This window comes from Dipodomys merriami, unplaced genomic scaffold (genome assembly GCF_024711535.1).
Source record: "Dipodomys merriami isolate MVZ:Mamm:240054 unplaced genomic scaffold, mDipMer1.0.p SCAF_110, whole genome shotgun sequence".
Classification (NCBI taxonomy): Eukaryota; Metazoa; Chordata; class Mammalia; order Rodentia; family Heteromyidae; genus Dipodomys; species Dipodomys merriami.
Window position 1 is genome coordinate 1,203,623 of NW_027202383.1, and position 17,964 is coordinate 1,221,586.

General features: G+C 51.4%; 1 protein-coding gene across 1 annotated transcript; it reads left to right on the forward strand.

Annotated features, from left to right (window-relative positions):
- Rrm2 (ribonucleotide reductase regulatory subunit M2) lies at window positions 1-9,003 on the forward strand. The gene is made up of 10 exons (XM_070015255.1): window positions 1-221; window positions 334-408; window positions 773-919; window positions 1,509-1,625; window positions 2,920-3,053; window positions 5,167-5,261; window positions 5,365-5,498; window positions 6,903-7,007; window positions 7,093-7,206; window positions 7,290-9,003. The coding sequence occupies exons 1-10, from the start codon at window positions 123-125 to the stop codon at window positions 7,440-7,442; spliced, it is 1,173 nt and encodes a 390-aa protein (XP_069871356.1). The 5' UTR covers window positions 1-122; the 3' UTR covers window positions 7,443-9,003.
- The last annotated feature ends 8,961 nt before the right edge of the window (window positions 9,004-17,964 follow it).

Below are 17,964 nucleotides of genomic sequence, written 5' to 3' on the forward strand. Positions count from 1 at the left end.
TTTAAAGGACGCGGGTCCGGGACGCCGCTTGTGCGCCGGGTCTCAGCTGCTGCTCCAGTCGCTCCTTCAGCTCCGCCGCCTCCGCCACCGCCGCCACCACCGCCACCGCCGCCGCCGCCGCCATGCTTTCCGTCCGCGTCCCGCTCGCCACCATCGCAGACCAGAAGCAGCTACAGCTGTCGCCGCTGAAGGGACTCAGCCTGACGGACAAGGAGAACACGGTGAGTGCCCGGGGGAGCTGGGGGCCGGGGCGAGCCGGCCGGGCGGCGGGCCGCGGGCTGTCCGGGCGGGGAGGAGGGGCTCCCGCCGCCCCTCACACGCGTCTCCCCGCAGCCCCCGTCCCTCAGCGGGACCCGCGTCCTGGCCAGCAAGACAGCGAGGAGGATCTTCCAGGAGCCCGCCGAGCCGGTGAGTGGCCGGTCCCCGCGGGCGCGGGAGCGCGGGGCCGCCGGCAGGGGGCGCCCGCTCTTGGCGCCAAAGCCACATTGTCTGCTCCGGGGTCGGCCCGGCTCCCCGCCCCCACCCCTTCCCGCCAAAGGACCCCGCCCGGGCGCACCGGGGCCTCCCGGGGGCTGCCTGGGAGCCGCCGGCGTCGGTGGCGCGCTCCTCTCTGGTGCTCGAGCCACGCCGAGTGACAGCTGATGAGCATCGGAACCCCTTGAAACTGCCGGTCACGGGAAAGTGCGTGGCCAGGGGAAGCGCCGGTGCCATAGGTTCGATCAAGACTTAAATCCTTGTTATTCCTCCACCCTTCCCTCCCCGCTCCCCCCAGAAAACTAACGTTCCAGCTGCCCCCAGCGCGGAGGACGAGCCGCTCCTGAGAGAAAACCCCCGCCGCTTTGTGGTCTTTCCAATCGAATACCACGACATTTGGCAGATGTATAAGAAGGCCGAGGCCTCCTTTTGGACAGCTGAGGAGGTAATCCCGTCCAGAACACCCTGCGGGGGGGGGGCGGCTGGCGGGAACTTCATTTGACAGGCACTTAGCATTCCTCTTGGACGGTTGGTGTTAGGGGAGGGGAATGGGGGATGCGGAATGGTGTCATCAAGAGTTGTGTGTGGTCGACTTCAGAAGCAAATTTTCAAGTGTTGGCGGGAGCTCTTGCACACTTGGATCTGCTAACATTGCCAGTTTCCTATTTTTCTGTGGGTGGATGGGTCCTGGGGCTTGAACCATAGGGATTTGTGTTCTGTGGGTTTTCTTCTTCTTTTTTTTTTTTTTTTTGTCGGTCGTGGGGCTTGAACTCTGGGCCTGGACGCTGTCCCTCAGCTCTTCAGCTCAAGGCGAGCGCTCTACAGCGCCACTTCTGGTTTTCTGGTGGCTTATTGGAGATAGGAGTCTCGCGGTCTTTCCTGCCCGGGCTGGCTTTGAACCGCGATCCTCAGATCTCAGCCTCCTGAGTAGCTAGGATTACAGGCGTGAGCCACCAGCGCCCGGCTTTCTGTGGGTTTTCATTCTACTTGAGCCACAGCTCCACTTCCTAAAATGGTCAACTTCTGAATTTCAGGTGGATCTTTCCAAAGACATCCAGCACTGGGAAGCCCTAAAGCCTGAGGAAAGATATTTTATATCTCACATTCTGGCCTTCTTTGCAGCAAGTGATGGCATAGTGAATGAAAACTTGGTGAGTTTTCACACTTATCTTCCATTGACTTGAAGATTTAAGGAATTAAAGCGCTTTCCTTTTTCTCGTTCCATTTTATTTGACAACACATTGCAGTTGCTTTTCCCTATGGTATTTTCCCCAATGTTGACTGGCAGAAATGACTTAGGAAAGAATGAATCAACAATCAAGTGTTGACAGGAACCCTACAAAATATCAATTTCCTGATCACATGCCATATGGAATGCTGAATTTTATCAATAAACCACGAAAAATCATTAAATATAGAATTTTTTTGTATATGTGCTGGTATTGGGGCTTGAGCTTAGGGTATGGGCACTTTTAGCTTTTTTTCTCAAGGCTGGTGCTCTATGACTGGAGCTATACCTCCATTTCTTTTTTTTTTTTTTTTTTTTTGGGTCCGGTCGTGGGGCCTGAACTCTGGGCCTGGGCGCTGTCCCTCAGCTCTTTAGCTCAAGGCTAGCACTCTACCACTTGAGCCACAGCACCACTTCCGGCTTTTTTCTTTTTGCTTATGTGGTGCTGAGGAATCGAACCCAGGGCCTCAGGCATGCAAGGCAAGTGCTCTACCACTGAGCCACCTTCCCAGCCCTAAGATTTTTCTTTTTCTTTTTTTTTTTTTTTTTGGGTCGTGAGGCCTGAACCCTGGCCTGGGCACTGTCCCTCAGCTCAAGGCTAGCGCTCTACCACTTGAGCCACAGCACCACTTCCGGCTTTTTTCTTTTTGCTTATGTGGTGCTGAGGAATCGAACCCAGGGCCTCAGGCGTGCAAGGCAAGCGCTCTACCACTGAGCCACCTTCCCAGCCCCTATACCTCCATTTTTTGCTTTTTGCTGTTTAATTAAAGGGAAAAGTCTTAACTTTCCTGCCCAGTTGGCTTTGAACTGTGATCCTCAGATCTCAGCCTCCTGAGTAGCTAGGATTTACAGGTGTGAACCACTGGCATCCAGCTAGAAGAAACTTTTTTTTTGTTGGTCGTGGGGTTTGAACTCGGCTTGGGTACTGTCCCTGCGCTCTTCAGCTCAAGGTGAGCACTCTACCGCTTGAGCCATAGCGTCACTTCTGGTTTTCTAGTAGTTTGTTGGAGATGAGAGTTTCATGGACTTTTCCTGCCCCGGCTGGCTTTGACCGTGATCCTCAGAGCTCAGCCTGAGTAGCTAGGAGCCACTGGCGCCCAGCTAGAAGAAGCCTTTTAATGGTACAAAGGGGAGGGTGATGCTGCCAGCATTCATTGACTGAGTTACCCCTGCAGATGAGTGTTCTTCAGCTTAGCTCTGTATTTTATTTCCTCTAGGTGGAGCGATTTAGCCAAGAAGTACAAATTACTGAAGCCCGCTGTTTCTATGGCTTCCAAATTGCCATGGAAAACATACATTCTGAAATGTACAGTCTCCTTATTGACACATACATTAAAGATTCCAAAGAAAGGTGCGTGTGCAGAGGGTATGCCAAGAGACGTTCATGGTTCTTTATTCTGAGTAATTTAGTTAAGGCTTATAGAATGCTCTAAGTCATAGATACTTGTAGCACCCTAGCACCTATGGTCAAGCCTGCTCTGAGCAAAGGGCCTAAAACCACTTTACCAACCAATTGCTTAACCAAGTTAGCTTTCCTTTCTTTTCCCTTTGGGCTAGAACTCAGGGCCTGGCTGCTGCTCCTGAGCTGTTTTTTTTTTTTTTTTTTGCTCAAGGCTAATGTTCTATCGCTTTGAGCCCACAGCTCCACTTCCAGTTTTTTGGTGGCTAATTGGAGAGAAAAGTCTCATAGACTTCCGTTCCCTGGCTGGCTTTTAAACCCTGACCCTTAGATCTCAGCTTCCTGAGTAGCTAGGATTAAAGGCTTAAGCCACCAGCACACCTGTCTTCCATTTTTACAGTTGGAACAACTAATGTCTTTTTCCAGTTGTGGGGGGCTGAACTGAGGTCTTGGCCCTGTCCTTCAGCTCAAGGCTAGCAGCCCTACCACTTCAGCCACAGCGCCACTTCGGCTTTTTTTTTCTGCTTATATGGTGCAGAGGAATTGAACCCAGAGCCTCATGCATGAGAGGCAGTCACTCCCACTGAGCCACCTTCTCAGCCCTAATGTCTTCTTTTTGAAAGTTTTTTGATGTTAGTCCTGAGGCTTGAACTCAAGGCTTGGGCACTGTTCTTGTGCTTTTGTGCTCAAGGCTAGCACTCTACCACTTGAGCCACAGCTCCACTTTTAGCTTATTGGTGGCTAAGTGGGGATGAAAGACTTGTGGACTGTCCTTCCTGGGCTGGCTTTCTCAGATCTCAGCCTCCTGAGTAGCTTGGGTTACAGGTGTGAGCCACCAGCGCCCAGCTTCAGCAGCTAATTTTTTTTTGGTCGGTCATGGGGCTTGAACTCTGGGCCTGGGCGCTGTCCCTCAGCTCTTCAGCTCAAGGCTAGCGCTCTACCACTTGAGCTACAGTGCCACTTCCATAGCAGCAGCTTATCTTTACTGAGATAAAAGTACTGAACCTGCCTCAGGCCTGGGGCAGAATGATAGGAGGAAGATATAAATGATTCTCTTGAATCTAATAATGCAATATAGAAAGTAAGTCGTAGAAGTGTAAGGGGATTCATTTATACAGCCAGCAGTGAGCCTGAAGATTAATTTAGGCATAGAGCAGTTGGCTGAAAGGATAGTTCACATCAGGGAATGGTAGCAAAATACAGATAGTTTAAACGTTTGTGTGGAGGTGGATCAGAGGACTGAGGCAGAAATGGGCTGTTTGTGGATTTTAGGGCAGGTTTTAGGAGAGGAGCCTAACATGGAATGAGACCTAAACTCTGGCATCTGTGGCCTGCTTGGAACAATTGAGTATGAAGGCTAGCATGATAGAAGACACTACAGAAAAGAGATTTGGACAATCTGAAACCTGAAAAATCACCTTTGGGGAGCACCCATTTAGAGGGTAGCGAAGAATGGCAGCCAAGACTTTCTGGTCCTTAAGCTTTAAGGAGGATAGAGGCTATGATCTAGATTTTAAATAATTAATAGGTCATTGCTCTGGGTACAATGAACTGTTTTGGAATAAGTAGGGGTCATGAACTGAAGACTCCTTACTTAAATTTCAGTTAATTGGCAAAAGACAAATGAGTATTGTGATATTTTTTTTAAGCCTGGAGGGGAAAACAGGCTTTCCTTGGGGGTGGAATTTTTTTTTTTTTTTTTGTCGGTCGTGGGGCTTGAACTCTGGACCTGGGCACTGTCCCTCAGCTCTTCAGCTCAAGGCGAGCGCTCTACCACCTGAGCTACAGCGCCACTTCCGGTTTTCTGGTGGTTTATTGGAGATAGGAGTCTCACGGTCTCTCCTGCCCGGGCTGGCTTTGAACTGCGATCCTCAGATCTCAGCCTCCTGAGTAGCTAGGATTACAGGCGTGAGCCACCAGCGCCCGGCTGGGGGTGGAATTTGTAGATACTCAAATGTGGATCATCAGTGTTCTGTCATTGAAGCTTGGGGTTAGATGTCTAGTCATTGTTGATCTTGTCAATCTATCTACACATACACATATATTCACATACATATGCCCACAGGGAATTTCTCTTCAATGCCATTGAAACAATGCCTTGTGTGAAGAAGAAGGCAGACTGGGCCCTGCGGTGGATTGGGGACAAAGAGGCTACCTATGGTAAGAACTCCCTTGGCCCTACTTGAATTGCGCTGTGTCCAGTCGTGGTGAATACCAGCAGTTCCTCACCAGAAGCATTGTGGTATTGATTGCCCCCACTTAGGAGAACGAGTTGTAGCCTTTGCCGCTGTGGAGGGAATCTTCTTTTCTGGTTCTTTCGCGTCAATATTCTGGCTGAAGAAGCGAGGACTTATGCCTGGCCTCACGTTTTCCAATGAGCTTATTAGCAGAGACGAGGTGGGTAAAACAGGAAACGGGCTAGCCTGTGCCCAAGCACTTGCAACCCCTTAGCATGCTCTTGTGTTTGCTTTCAGGGACCCAAGCTATCAGTGGCATACGTAAATAATATATACATATAATTACACAAGTTACATAGTATATAAGTGTGCTTGTATATATATATCCGCTTTTTTATTTCATGGTGGTGCTGAGATTCAAACAAGTAGTATATGGCTGACCTATACCCTCAGTCCTATAAGCTACATTTAAAGTGAGTTCAGCTGTTTATATACTCATGCACTGGCAATACTCTTAATGGTATGATAATCCTCAGATTCTTTGTATAATGCATTTGTTCATAGCCATTCTGTGGGCTTGAATGCACAAAATTCAAAGGGTGCTTGAAAAGATGTTTGATTATTTTTTCTTGGTATTTTATGTTAACCTTTGTTCTTAAAAGATGGTAAGCTTCCTGATGAAGTAGGGTCTGTGTTTGGGTCTGCTGTATGAACTCGGGTTACACTGAAGGACGAAGGTGCCAGCTTTTTTAGTAAAATCCTATCTGAAAGACTTGAGTATGATCTTGGCAGAGAGCTCAGTGGGCGGATCAGACATGGCTAGTCTCCCGAAGATGAGCTCTGACGTTTACTGGGGTTTTATTTAATGAATGGAGATGCAGATTCTCCTCACTTGAAATTGAATCACTAGGGCTGGGAAGGTGGCTCAGTGGTAGAGTGCTTGCCTTGCATGCATGAGGCCCTGGGTTCAATTCCTCAGCACCACATAAGCAAAAAGAAAAAAAGCTGGAAGTGGCACTGTAGCTCAAGTGGTAGAGTGCTTAAGCCTTGAGCTGAAGAGCGATCAGGCCCCATGACCGCCCCCCCCCCCCCCCACACACACAAAAGAGAAATTGAATCACTAGTTCCTGCACATCTTGGAAGCTGGCTGGCTGTTCATGCTGGGAATAGTGGCAAATTAGAGACATGCTGACCAAAGGCCAGCACGTTGGGGGCCCTGTGGCTCACACCTGTAATCCTAACTACTCAGGAGATTGAGACCTGAGGATCGCGGTTCAAAAACCAGCACAGGCAAATCCTCTTGTTACCCCACAAAAAGAGCACATCCTGAACTTGAGTTCAAGTCTCATTATTGGCACACATGAAAAAAGATGAGCAAAAAGTTCTGCCTCCCTTGAGCAGCAAGGAAGGATGGTCCTGGATCTTCCTTATTTGGTGGTAGCTTTGAGGGCGGTGGGAGGGACTGAAGCTCCTCAGGGACATCAGAGTAGGCAGACAGTTGTCTTCCTTTCCACAGTGGTGCTCTGAGCATAGCCAGGCCAGTCACACAAGGAAATGAAGAGTAGTTCACGTTCCACATTACTGCTAGAAATCTGCTTTGTGGTGACCTCGACCTTTCTTCCAGGGCTTACACTGTGACTTTGCTTGCCTGATGTTCAAACACCTGGTACACAAACCGTCGGAGGAGAGAGTGAAGGAAATAATTATCAATGCTGTTAGGATAGAACAGGTGGGTGACAGGTGCGGGCCACTGGTGCTTGCTGGAAGGTGTCTTTGCGAGTCTACACACTCAGTGGCTTTGTTTTGTTCTCTAGGAGTTCCTCACAGAGGCCTTGCCTGTGAAGCTCATTGGGATGAATTGCACACTAATGAAGCAGTACATTGAATTCGTGGCAGACAGGCTTATGTTGGAGCTGGGGTTTAGCAAGGTAAAGCATCATCTTATAGCCTGCTGCAGCCTTTTGGAAATTGGTAGTGTTTGGTATTTATATCTTGATGTGAACTTTTCCAGGTTTTCAGAGTAGAAAATCCATTTGATTTCATGGAGAATATTTCACTGGAAGGGAAGACTAACTTCTTTGAGAAGAGAGTAGGCGAGTATCAGAGAATGGGAGTGATGTCCAGTCCAACAGAGAATTCTTTCACCTTGGATGCTGACTTCTGAATGAACTGAATGCTCTTAGTTTGCTGATTTTCCCCCCCTCTTCCCCCCCCAAAAAAAAATCAGCTAAAGTGAATCAAGAAAGCTACACCATGAATTGTCATTAAGGTTCATTAACAGCATCTAAAACTGTGTAGCTACCTCAGTCAATCCTGTTGATCGATGTTACATCGTCACCTAGAAGGACAAAGCCTATTTCAAACAAAAGCTACTTGGCTTGTTAGGAAGAACTGGTCCCAGTTGGCTTTTGCAGGCAGGCAGGCAGGCTGTGACTCACCTTAGCGCTGGGTGGCAGTCCAGGCTTCAGAGGGAGGTGGCCTCAGACTCATATGATCTGCAACCTCACTGCTCCAAAGCAGGCTTGAAAGTTTACTTAAAACTAGTTTGTAAATAAAACTGGCACTTTTTTTGTACACAAGTCAACATTGTTCGTACTGTATAGGGAAAAGTTGTCTTTATTTGGTTTTGACACAAATACAAAAAGTGTTCAATTGACCACAAATGGTAGCTAATTCACAATTTATTAAGTGACTCAAGAGTTAAACTTGCATCAGCTAAATATGCAATTTCTAAGCTTGTTTTCCTGAATGAATTGAAAGGCTCTGATCAACTTTAAAGCATGTGCTCTAGAGGACAGACTGGTGCTAATGACGGGCAGGTAGTATGGGGGGGGGGATGGAGGGGCATATATGATCCTGTAGCCCAGGTGTGCCATTGCCACACCTGCTCCAGCCAAGACCTTCCTGAAAATACCATGGCTTTTGGTGCAAAGACCTCTAACTGCATCATTAGGAATTGAGACCTGATCTGGGCATACTGCCAGTGGTTAAGTCTTAATCCTTGGGAAAGGCAGTAATGTAGTTCTCCAATTGTACTTTGCTCAGTTTCTGGTGGGTATAGAGATTCTTTGAAAGGGCATTGTAGGCCTGATTTAAAGTAGTATTAACAAGCTTTTAGATCAGCCCTGAACAAAAGGACCCTCCCAAGTTCCTGCCGCTGTTGCCGCTAGGACTGAAATGGGCTCTTCTAAAAGTTGTGTTCTGATTTTGTGTGTGAATAGGTACTGTTGAGACTTGATCGACTTATGTTTACTCTGTTCCTTAAATTTAGAACTTTTTAAAAAGTATGTCTTTTTAGGTTTAACCTATTTGTACATTGAAAAAAAATGGCCCAGTATTATCTTAAAGTTGCTAACATTGTTACTGTAATTCTAACATTTGTCTAAATGCCACCTGGTGGTCTCCGTGGTGGAGGGGGCAGCGGCACGTTAGCGCTTGGTGCCCTGCCAGTGTGTGTTCCTTTCAGATGGAAGTAGGAACTCGCGGCGCAGCTCATAGAGCTAGCTTGGGTTCATCTGCTTTTGTTGGGGAGGGAAAAACAGGATGTTATGTGGAAGATGCACAATTGGCAATTGGCGCCAGTCTGAACATTGGTAACTGATTGTATTGTGTTTGACCGTTGATCAGTTTTCATCATTTGTCAATATTTCAATTCCTGTAATGGGATCCTTTTCTGCCTTTAAATTATTGTCGAACGTTAATAAATCTGGGATATGTGGTCCTTATGCTTGTGTGACACCAAATTGATTGCCTTATTAATTCCAGATGGAAGTTGCAGCCCACTTTTAGAGTTGACTTTTCTGTCTAGGATGGCTTAGAACCATTATCCTCTGATCTCAGCCTGCTGAGTAGCCAAGACAGCCCAAAACAGGGCTGACCATACGCCTCCACCAACCCCATGACAAGCTCAGATGTCCCTTCACGGAGCCCCCAGAGGAGAAAGCAGACTTTGTATGGGGAGGGTGGCAGATGGACTGTGGGAAAGCTGAGAACTACAGGAATCCCAGGCTCAGTAATGAAGGTGTTAAACCGGAAGCTGTTTACTGCTTCCAGTCTGTGTGTGTTGTGTGTTTTTGCCTTTGTGTCCTGTGGGTCCCTAGCACAGACTGAGAAGGCTGGGTGGGGTCAGGTGCCTGGGCTCCTAGTCCCCAGGGGCTAGATGATGACCCTGGATGGCTCCTCCTTCCACCAATCCTGTCGGGGCAGTTGCTGGTGCCTTTGGCTTTGAGAACTGCCTTGTGCCGTCACTGAGTTTAGGTGAGTGCTTGTGAAATATCACAGAATAAATTTTTGGACAAGTCACAATGGTAAGAACTTGGCAGAGCTTTTGTTAAGTGAGACGGCAGGCAGGCAGAAAGGCAGAGAAACACGAACTGGTTCTCAAAGGGAGACACCCAGCCATTGGACATCTGGGTTTATATATGATAAAAGCAGGGGCTGGCTGACTTAAAGTTAAACAAAGATAAGTTTATCTTTACTCTTAGTCACTTTTCGTGCTATATTTTATTATTGGAGCTCAGGGCCTCTGAGACTGACCTATGCTGTAAATATTTGACCATTATATTTGGGTATCCCTTTTAGGAAAGAATACATCCTGCCATTAGCAGGTTTATCCTTGATATTCAGAATCAATATAATTTAGAACCAAGGAAGATAGTCTTGTGGGTTTTTTTTTTTTTTGTTTTTTGGTCATGGGGCCTGAACTCTGGATCTGAGCTCTGTCCCTCAGCTCTTCAGCTCAAGGCTAGTGCTTTATTTGAGCCACAGCGCCACTTCCGGCTTTTTCTGCTTATGAGGAATCAAACCCAGGGCCTCATGCATACAAGGGCAAGCACTCTACCACTGAGCCATCTTCCCAACCCCTAGTCCTGTTTCTAGATGCATGGCTTCTTTCTGAATTCTGTCCCCCATGCCTCATTTCCCCTAATCTATCCTGCCTAATCCCTTTTGAAAAATGCATTTCCTTAGTCTACACACAGGCTTTGGGTCTAGGAACGTCCTCTGACCTCGCCTAGCCTCAGTTTCCACATTGTGATCAGGGCTAGGAACCTACTGTGAGAAGCAGTAAAAGTGTATAGTTTAGAAAGGCTTTATGGAGATAAAATTCACATACCATCCAATTTGCTCAATTATGGCTCAGTGGCATTGAGTATTCTCAGTTAACGCTCTGCCATTACCCTGCTGCCCTGGGACATTTTCCTCAGCCACAAAAAGAGCCTGTGGGTGCAGCCACTCAGCCTCCGTCCAGCGCGAGCCTTTGGGGCTTCATTTCCACAGCATCTATTGCATTGGTCTGGCACAGCTTTCAGACACTCAGTAAGTAGAAGTTATTCTTGGCGAAGGCGCTAGATTTTATTTAGAATGTTAGAGGCAGCAAAGAGGCGGTGGGTCTGTCTGGGACAGAAATTAGATTTGCATTTCACAAAGCTCTTTTTTTTTCTTGGCTATTAGATTATTTTGCACTTAAAAAAAAAAAGGATTTGTGTGACCTAGCTTAGAAATAGACTTCTCCACCGAATCAGAAAGCTCTACTCAGCCAGCTATTCAGAAGGCTGAGATCTGAGGATTGTAGTTCAAAGCCAGCCTGGGCAGGAAAAAGTCCACAAGACTTATCTCCAATTAACCACTGCCAAGTCAGAAGTAGAGTTATAGCTCAAGTGGTAGCCCTGAGCAAAAAAGCTTAGGGACAGTGCCCAGGCCCTGAGTTCAAGCCCCAGTACACAACACAGGCACACGCACGGCTCTATTCAGCTCTCGGTTGGGGTGGAAAGGGAGTTAAGAAGACTTGGGGTCCCTGCTTTTCCAAGTTCATCCTTCCCTTCTAGCAGGGAGGTGGGCACTGAACGGTGTCCTTTATAGAACTCGCGCTTCTGCTTTCTTAGTCTCAGGCAATTCTGGAGAATGGAATGTCCCAGGGGTTTCTGGGGAATTGGAAATATGTCATAGAACTTTCAGGAACAGTGGAGCTGTCTTGGGCCCCATTTCTTTGACTTTCTGTTCTCCAGCCACCCAATCAGCTCCTTTCTTAGACTCATTCCTCCCCGTGTCCTCCGCTGTCCCCAGCAGTCCCCGTGTCGGGCATTGAAGGGGGCTGTGAGGACAGGCACGGGGCTTGGCTGAGGCTCTGGAGACAGCCCAAGGCCAGATCTAGGCCTGCTGACCGCATCCAGCCCCTCCGGCATCGGGCCCCTCGGGCCCGGTGGGCAGGCCTCAGCCCTCACAACCTCACCTGCACTCCAGAGCCCGGCTCCTGCCCCTGCCCTTTGCCCTTTGCCCTTTGCTATCCCCACCCCCTCTGCTTTTTCCAGCCTCCATACACCTGCCTGTGCAATCTCTGCTCTCGAGATGGGTTTTGAGCTCCTGACCAGTCAGTGTGACATCTCCATTTGGGAGTCCCACAGGTGTGGCCTGTGACTGCGCCCCAGATCTGTGAGCTCTTCCTACAAGCCTCCAGACTAGGACACATCCAGGCTGCTATTTCCCCCATGGCCAGGAGGGGGAGCTCTCATCTGCCTCTGAGTCCTGCCCACCTCACCCCTGTGCCCCCACAGCTGTCTTCCCCCCATCCCCCCCCCCCTTATGGCTCCATTCCTAGCCCATTTTGGTCCTCCTCTAGTCCAGTGGGTTTGTAGCTTCCAGAATGATCTCAGCAGATGAGGAGATGCCACACCTCCACCATATCCCTAAGTCCAGACCTGCGCCCAGGGGCTTCCGTGGCTTTTTGCCTGCCCCACTTGAATTCCCTGAATTGGAGTTTGTCTCATTCGCTTTCTCCTGCCTCCTGTTGGCCCAGGCTCTGCCCCTACTTGGCCCTTACCAAGCTTTTTTTTTTTTTTTTGGTCGATCATTGGGCTTGAACTCTGGGCCTGGGCACTGTCCCTCAGCTCTTCAGCTCAAGGCGAGCGCTCTACCACTTGAGCTACAGCGCCACTTTTGGTTTTCTGGTGGTTTATTGGAGATAGGAGTCTCACGGTCTCTCCTGCCTGGGCTGGCTTTGAACCGCGATCCTCAGATCTCAGCCTCCTGAGTAGCTAGGATTACAGGCGTGAGCCACCAGCGCCCGGCTTACCAGGCTTTTTTGGTGGTTAATTGGAGAGAAGAGTGTTACTTTTCTGCCCAGGCTGTCTTTGAACCACAATCCTTAGATCTCAGCCTGCTGAGTAGCTGGGATTACAGGTGTGAGCCACTGTGCTTGGCCTTTCTCAGTTTTCTCGAGCCTGTGCCTGCACAGCTGTTCACAGATTGTGTGGGGGAATGAGTAGGCAAAACACTGTTGGGCATTCCTCTAGTTCCAGAGATTCCTGGGGCCTTGGGTGGCCGTTCCAGCTGCAGTCAGCTGCCCGCCTGCCTCATACAGTGCTCCGTTGAACCCTACTGCTTCCTGCCCCACCCCCCACATGAGCAACCTGATTATTCCAGATTCCAGTGAGCCCCAACAGACTTCTGTCTGTAGGTGGAATTTCTATTTTTAATAGCCAAGTTATTGAGAAATTGTAGTGCCTGTACTGCCTTCAGCATGGAAAGCTCCTAGAAGTATTTGTCTCTTGGCCTTCTATGGACCCCAGGGGGTCAGATTCCCCCCAGAAGGCTGCAGGTGTTGGAGCAGAGGGCTGTCACGGGGAGAGGTCCCAGCGTCGTGGCGCTGGCTGCACACAAGGCTGGCGGGGGGCTGGCCCGGGCCAGGATTTGTGCAAACTAGTGTCAGCATGGGGCAGAGTCTCCAGAGTGGGGACCATCAGGGAGGCCCATCAGGAGGAGGTGTTCTTTCTGGTTGTTTTCAGTAGAAGCTTGGGTGAGAGGCAGCGGAGGAGGAGGGAAAGGCATCTGTGTGGTCAGTGGACATGGCCGAGGCGGTGCCTGTGTGGCTGGAGTCAGAGGTGATGATGGGCGGGCTGGGCAGGGCCAGGTGTTGAGGGCTCTCAGGGCTGGGCTTTGGGGTCTGGGTTGTACCGAAGCCCTGTCTGGGTTTAGTCAGATTTGCCTTTCAGGAAGCTCTCAGCTCTTGTGTGGGGACCTCGCGGCCATGCTCAGAGCCATAATTGCGAAGCTGATGACCTCACCATGGGCAGGGCACTTCCTGTGTGCTGGTCTCTAATCTCTCTATGCTCTCTACGTGCTCTACACTCTCTACGTGCTCTACGCTCTCTATGCTCTCCCTCTCTCTCTCCTTCTCTCCCTTTCTTTCTTCCCCTCCTCCCTCTTCTCTCCTTTCCTGTTTGTGCTGTCCTGGGGCTTGAACTCAGGGCCTGGGTGCTGTCTCTGAGCCTCTTTGTGCTAGGCTGGAGCTCTACCACCTGAGCCACAGCACCATGTCCAGTTTTCTGGTGGTTAATTGGAAATAAGAGTCTCAGGGACTTTCCTCCTCAGGCTGGTTTTGTGCCATGATCCTCAAATCTCAGCTTCCTGGGGCTGGGAAAGTGGCTCATTGGTAGAGTGCTTGCCTTGCAAGGCCCTGGGTTCGATTTCTCAGCACCACAGAAGCAGAAAAAGCCAGAAGTGGCGCTGTGGCTCAAGCGGCAGGGCGCTAGCCTTAGCTGAAGAGTTGAGGGACAGCGCCCAGGCCCAGAGTTCAGACCCCACGACCAACAAAACAAACAAAAAAACCCTCAGCGTCCTGAGTAGCTAGGATTGCAGGTGTGATCCCCACCACCCGACTTCTAGGCTCTTCTTCCTTTTTGTTTTTACATAGGCCCATAGTCGGCCTTGATTTTCTGTCTCCCTGAATGGTTTCGTTCAGCAGTGGATTGGATGTGGGGGGACAGGGCAGAGTCCAGCCAGGAAGTGCAGAGGGCCCAGGAGCCTGCTAGGGGAGGGGCACACATGCTCCAGAACCTTCGGTCTGCCCCAGTGCCTCTGCTCCACAGGGCGAGGGGCAGCTCCCTCCCCAGGGAGAGTGGAGAGGGCCCCTGGCATCACAGGGCATTGAGGGGGGTCAGGGCTGGCTTCCCGATGCGCACTCATGGCAGGGCGCCTGGAGCTATTTCATTACCTCTCCCGGGGATGGCAGCCGCCAAGGGCCTCTCTGGACAGAGTCCCGGGCACCGGAAGTCAGGCGCTAGGACGTGGTATGGCACCGGCTCCTAGGAACAGTTTGTGGATCCGAGGTGGCCTCTGTGGGGCCAGCCCCCCTTTCTCTCCCCTTGCTCATATAAGGGGTCGGGGAGGTCGCGTGGCCTGAGGCCGTGCATGAGTGAGAGGCAGGTTGTGTGGGGTTTGTTGTTGTTTTTGTTGTTTGTGCTATCCTGGGACTTGAACTCAGACCCTGCGAGTTGTCCCTGAGCCTCTTTGTGCTCAAGGCTAGCACTCTAGCACTTGAGCCATGGAGCCACTTCTGGCTTTTGCTGAGTAGTTTATTGGCAATAAGAATCTCATGGATGGCCGGGCGCTGGTGGCTCACGCCTGTAATCCTAGCTACTCAGGAGGCTGAGATCTGAGGATCATGGTTCAAAGCCAGCCCGGGCAGGAGAGACTGTGAGACTCCTATCTCCAATAAACCACCAGAAAACCGGAAGTGGCGCTGTAGCTCAAGTGGTAGAGCGCTCGCCTTGAGCTGAAGAGCTGAGGGACAGCGCCCAGGCCCGGAGTTCAAGCCCCACGACCGACAAAAAAAAAAAAAAAAAAAAAGAATCTCATGGATTTTCCTGCCCAGGCTGGCTTTGAACCATGAGCCTCAGATCTCAGCCTCCTGAGTAGCTAGGATGGCAGGTGTAAGCCACCAGCGCCCGGCTGGGGTGAATGTTTTATTACACAGAGAACTGAGTTTTTTCTTCTTGGACATGAGAAAGTGGAGGGAAGAGTTACTTTCTTTAAAATGCCTACTGTGTTTGGCACTGGTGGCTCACGCCTGTAATCCTAGCCACTCATAGGCTGACATCTGAGGACTGAAGCCATCCTGAGCAGAAAAGGCCGTGAGACTCTTATCTCCAACTAATCACCAAAAAAAAAAAAGCCCGAAGTGGTGCTGTGGTTCATGTAGTAGAGCACTAGCCTTGAACATGAAAGCTCAGGGACAGTGCCCAGGCCCTGAGTTCAAGACCCAGGACAGACACAAAAAGAAAAAAGAAAAACAAAAAGCATGATGAGAGGCTGGAGGGGGAGAAGGGCTCAGGTTGCTTCCTCTCCGCCCCGCCCTGTCGGAAGGCTTCCAGGGGTGCCGGTGACATAAACGCAGCCTCGTGGGACCCTCGCAGCCTAACGCTGGGGTGGCAGACATCCTAGCCGGTCTGTTTCTCTTTTACAAGGGAGTGAATGAATGAAGTGAAGGCATGAAATGTCTTTCTGGAAAGCGCATTGTTGGGCGTTTGCTGTGCCACAGCTGTTACTCATCTCCATACATATTGCAACCGCTGACCCTTGCCATGGTCTGGGCACAGTTCTCTCCGCCAGCACCTGGCCGGGCATGCCCATCTGTGCTGACTGCTGCCTTTGACCTCAGCTGGGAGATGCTTGGTCCCTCTGGGAGCCCTGGCTCCATGTCTCTCGGGACTAACTCTTAGGCCAAGGCTGGGCCTAAGCAGGCCTTGCCTCAGGCTCGGCTGGCCTGGCGATGCCTAGATCAGAAGCAGGACTTTCCACCGGGACCTTGCCCCCGGGGCGCGCTTCCGAGGGTGGTTTGCTGAATTAGGGCTTTAGTGGGGCTTTGAGAACGGAGCAGCTGCACAGGCCTCGGGTCTGAGGGGCAGCAGAGCCTTGGCCGGCCCTGGGCAGGGAGCACTGTGCAGGGAGCCTGGACAGGACAGGGGAGAGGCACCGAGGCCTATGCCGTGGAGCCACTCCAGAAGAGCCATCTTCAGGATCAGAACCTCTGGCCTGGAAAAGCCTTGGGTCCCTGGGTCCCTAGAGAGGGGCTGGGGGCAGGGGCAAGGTGGGAGGCAGCCAGCGGTGTTCCAGATGCTTCTTCGCTCTTGTCTCCTCTGCTCTGTGAGTCCCCAGTCCACGGGGACCCTGCAGCCCTTCTGTGGACGTGCGGGCTAGGCCACACTGTCCTATTCTCGGGATGAGCAAAGCCGGGACTGAGGTTGAGCGTCTGCCTAGTGCAGAGAGCGGAGCAATGGTCCCATCCCGTGTCAGCTTAGGGTCCAGATGCAGCTTCGGGGGTCTGGGACGGGGAGTGCGGTGGCCCCGGAATCAGGCCCTCAGGACAAACATCACGGGCAGTTTTAGGTTGTGTGACACCCACATGCGGTTAAAGGATCCTTCTTTCTGTGTCCCCAGCAGAACTACTGGCCATGCCTCCTTCCGCTCGCTGACAGGTGCAGTGTTAGCTCTGCTGACAATAAACCTTTACACGCAGGACCTGAGGACTCAGGTGGGAAAATGTGTCTGCAGTTGATTGGAAGTCCTCAGTGTTTTGGGGGCACCTGTTGTGAAATTTGAGTTTCAGGTGGACTCAGCCTGAACCTGAACTTGCTGTGTGACCTTGGGCCAGAGCATGTCCTTCTCTGGGCCTTGAATGCCTTATCTTTCCCATGAGAAAGATGGACTGGACTCAGCAATGGGTGACTGGGTGCTTGAGGCAGTGGCTTAGAACCTGTGGGGGTCCGAGTTGCTCATGGAAGTGGGGGGCTTGGAGTCTGGCAGGGAGGGGGCGCTGGGACCCCGGGGCCTGCGCTCATCAGAGAGGCAGGTAATTAGGTGGGCGCTTTGTTCGTTGCCCAAAGGAGCCCTGAGCACTTCGGAGAGCCTCTGCTTCCGGCTGAGGCCATTTGCTTTTTCCGAGCATGAGTGTCAAAGTCATGCTGAAGCCGGCTCCGGAAGGCGATCGGGGCCATGAGCACTCAGCTCTGGGGTGGGGGGCCGTGTCCCTCGGCTCGCACGGAGAATATCAGCCTGTCCCTCAGGGAGCCGAAGGGCAGCGCTGCAGGAGTGGGGGACGAGGGGTGTCCGGCTGCCTTCCAGGCATCTGTGCCGAGTGTGTGAGATCAGGGTGGCGGCCGCCCGCCGCAGCCCTGCGAGGGTTGGAGAAGCCCTGGAGCCTCAGCTTCTCTGGGTCTGCCAAGTGACCAGAGGGGGTCCCCTCATCCCGGGGAGGGACGGGCCTGCGCCCAGCGCGGATGGTGCTGGGAAGAAGAGAGACAGTGCACTGCCAAGCGCACAGCGGGCCCTGCGCCGCGCGGCCGGCTCGCCGGCCAGCTGCTGCCCGCCTGCTGCCGCCTGCCAGGCGTCCTGGGGCTGCCGCGCCTCCCGCCCTGCCAAGGCGGCTCAGCGGCGGAGCGCTCCCTCCACGCAGGAAGCCCTGGGTCTGATTTCTCAGCACCACACACACGGAAAAAGCCAGAAGTGGTGCTGTGGATCAAGCGGTAGAGCAGTAGCCTTGAGCTGAAGAGCTGAGGGACAGCGCCCAGGCCCAGAGTTCAAGGCCCATAACCAACCATAAACAATAACAACAACAACAAAAGATCATCTTAAAAAAAAGCTCAGAGACAGTGCCCAGGCCCAGAGTTCAAGCCTCAGGACTGGAGGAAAACAAAAGGAAAGGTGCCTTTCAGCTTCCAAGTGAGAGAGATGGAGAGGGAAGTTCAAATCCCAACCTTGCCTCCCAGCACCATGACGCCGGGCCTGCTTTACAGCTTCCTGACCAGATCCTGCCGGCAGTGTGCCCTGAGGGTGACCAGCGCGCCTGTCCTTCCTATGGTAGCAGGAAATGGGTTCATCGGAGCACATGTGTGTATATGTGTGGGTGTGTA